Consider the following 3,265-nt stretch of genomic DNA (forward strand, 5'->3'; position numbering starts at 1 on the left):
ATCATACTCAAACAATCCCCTATTACTCTCAGTTATTACCTTGATCATCATCGTTTTACAATTATCATCATCATCATCATCATCATCATCATCATCATCATCATCATCATCATCATCATCATCATCATAAAAGTCGCCTAGGAGGGGGCATTTGTTTGAGAAACCCCTTTCTAAGCACGCTCGACGTGAGCGCGCCCTGTCTGTCATCACCAGCGGCAACTCGGCATCCTACGCGAGCGCGCGAGGGAAACCACGCAGAGAAAGACACGGAGGCGGACGAAGGAGGAGAGGCGAGGGCGAGAGGGGCGCGAGACACACGGCGAAAACGATGGTGGAGTCTCAGAGGCGGGGGTTGTCTGATTGAGGACTTGACATTTTTGAGACACACGGCGAAAACGATGGTGGAGTCTCAGAGGCGGGGGTTGTCTGATTGAGGACTTGACATTTTTGACTTTAGACATTTTAATTATTGCGTCAAGATAAGAAGACGGTCTACAGCGGGGCTACTGCAATCAAGACACACGGGAACGGATGCTACACGTTAACGGGATCAGCCTACACCACCTCTGGCGCTAGGCAACATGGCATGAAAACTGAAGCTCGAGGAGGAGAAAAGAGAACAACGTTTAAGCGGAGCAATGTTCCAGAGCTTCTTGTAAGGCACTAGACAATCATCTTATGGATGGCTGGATGTATTCACTTCATGTCTAAAAGGGGAAAGAAGCGGTTTGGGTGTTAGACAACCATGTTAAACCGCTGGATTTTAATTATTCATCGACGGTTGGTTATTATTTTCGTCAAAGAGACACTGTAGCATCGCCATTAACTACAACAATGAGTGGCCTTGTGGGGTGGTATACATGTTTACAGATGCTCCCAACGAACGCGATAAGAAAGCTTGCTGAACCACATTAGTGGACATTGGACCCATTCTGAAAAGGCCTACCTGAAACCTGAATTCTGAAAACAGATTATCCTCGGCTACAACAAGACAGTGTTTGGCAACACGGTTAGAGAACTGTAGTCAGTAGAAAACACGACACGGTGGAATAGCGTCTGAGACGCCGGGGTAAACGAAAGAAACATTCCGAGTGACAGGAAAAAATGCTGCCCCTCGCAAGAAGCCTCCAAGATTTACCATGACAACTACATGCGGAACTCGCGCGCCATCGGCGTCCTATGGGCCATCTTCACCATCTGTTTCGCCATCGTCAACGTAGTGGTCTTCATCGAACCGTACTGGATCGGTGACAGCGTTAACACGCCGCAGGCCGGTTACTTCGGCCTCTTCCGGCACTGCGTTGGCAGCGGCTCCCCCAACCGGGAGCTCAGTTGCCAGGGTAGCTTTGCCGACTTCAGCTCGATCCCCTCCGGTGCCTTCAAGACGGCGTCGGTGTTCGTGCTGCTGTCCATGGTCCTGACGCTGGGTTGCATCGCCTGCATGGCGCTGTTCTTCTTCTGCAACACCGCCACCGTCTACAAGACCTGCGCGTGGATGCAGCTGCTCTGTGGTAGGTGCACGCGAGGGTGGGCCAGGGCAGAGATCGGTGTGATGTTACAATCGAGGCAGGCAGGATGTAGGCCAGGCTGGTGGTCAGACAGACAGACAGACAGACAGACAGGCAGACATGTGGGATGGACAGAGGCTTACAAACAGGTTTCCTGGTGCAGACAGGTATCCATGCAGACAGGCAGGGTTCGAATTACGGGGGGGGGGTGGGGGGGGGGGGGGGGGGGGGGGGGGGGGGTGGGGGGGGGGGGGGGTCTTGACCACCCTAATTAAGATTTGGACCCCCCCAAAAGGGATGGATCAAAACAACAGGTCGGGGGGGGGGGTCGATACATTTATATATCGTTCTTACCTGTAATTGTAAACGTCCTGGAGAAGAAGTTGACCCCCCCGATTGTCATTGTATAAATCACACTCTGCAGACAGGTACACAGAAAGATGTCCCATTTCAGACAGGACAGGTAGATAGACAGACTGGTGTCCATGCAGACACACAGGTATCCATGCAGATAGACAGTCAGACATACAGGTGTTCAGTCAGACAGACAGGTGTCCAGTCAGACACACTGGCCTGTGTACAGGTGTACAGGTGAACACTCTTACAGGATTGGCCGGGGGCCCGACGCTCTCCCGACGCAGGAAGTGGTCGTGTAATCAGCTGCTCCAGGCTGGCGCAGGGAGTGCTGGCACATGGCAGGCAGAGTGTGCCAGGGTCAGCAGGGGGCAGACGGCAGGACTGGGCACTGAGCAGTGTCTGTCTGTCTGTGTGTGTGTGTGTGTCTGTGTGTGTGTCTGTCTGTTTGTGTGTGTGTGTGTGTCTGTGTGTGTGTCTGTCTGTTTGTGTGTGTGTGTGTGTGTGTGTCTGTCTGTGTGTGTGTGTGTGTGTGTGTGTGTGTCTGTCTGTCTGTCTGTCTGTCTGTCTGTCTGTCTGTCTGTGTGTGTGTGTGTCTGTGTGTGTGTGTGTGTGTGTGTCTGTGTGTGTGTGTGTGTGTGTGTGTCTGTCTGTCTGTGTGTGTGTGTGTGTGTCTGTTTGTGTGTGTGTGTGTTTGTCTGTCTGTCTGTTTGTGTGTGTGTGTGTCTGTCTGTCTGTGTGTGTGTGTGTGTCTGTCTGTGTGTGTCTGTCTGTGTGTGTGTGTGTGTGTGTGGGTGTGTGTGTGTCTGTGTGTGTCTGTCTGTGTGTGTGTGTGTCTGTCTGTGTGTGTCTGTGTGTGTGTGTGTCTGTCTGTGCGTGTGTGTCTGTCTGTGTGTGTGTGTGTCTGTCTGTGTGTGTGTGTCTGTGTGTGTGTGTGTGTGTGTGTGCGTGTGTCTGTGTGTGTGTGTGTGTGTGTGTCTGTCTCTGTGTGTGTGTGTGTGTGTCTGTCTGTGTGTGTGTGTGTGTGTGTGTCTGTCCCCCCTGTGTGTGTGTGTCTGTCTGTGTGTGTGTGTGTCTGTCTGTCTGTCTGTGTGTGTCTGTCTGTGTGTGTGTGTGTGTGTGTGTCTGTCTGTCTGTCTGTCTGTCTGTCTGTCTGTGTGTGTGTGTGTGTGTGTCTGTCTGTGTGTGTGTGTGTGTGTGTCCTCTGTCTTTTGTCTCTTCAAACCCTGGAGGAGTGAAGGGGTTTGGAGAAATATGGAGAAAAGGATATGGGAGGAGAGAGGAAAGGAGGGAGAGAGAGAGATGGAAGAAGAGAGAGAGATGGAAGGAGGGAGAGAGATGGAAGGAGGGAGGTGTGTATTAGTAGTCAAGCATGTCACATTGGTGGTATTTGACCTCTGTTG

General features: G+C 51.8%; 1 protein-coding gene across 1 annotated transcript; it reads left to right on the plus strand.

Moving 5' to 3' along the window:
* Positions 1-638: 638 nt before the first annotated feature.
* On the plus strand, positions 639-1,511 carry LOC136939098 (LHFPL tetraspan subfamily member 4 protein-like; the record flags this gene model as incomplete). Its single annotated transcript, XM_067231973.1, has 2 exons — positions 639-655; positions 1,099-1,511. Coding segments are annotated over exons 1-2 (430 nt in total), but the record flags the coding sequence as incomplete, so codon positions are not given.
* Positions 1,512-3,265: the final 1,754 nt, after the last annotated feature.

This window comes from Osmerus mordax, unplaced genomic scaffold (assembly GCF_038355195.1).
Source record: "Osmerus mordax isolate fOsmMor3 unplaced genomic scaffold, fOsmMor3.pri Scaffold_112, whole genome shotgun sequence".
Taxonomy (NCBI): Eukaryota; Metazoa; Chordata; class Actinopteri; order Osmeriformes; family Osmeridae; genus Osmerus; species Osmerus mordax.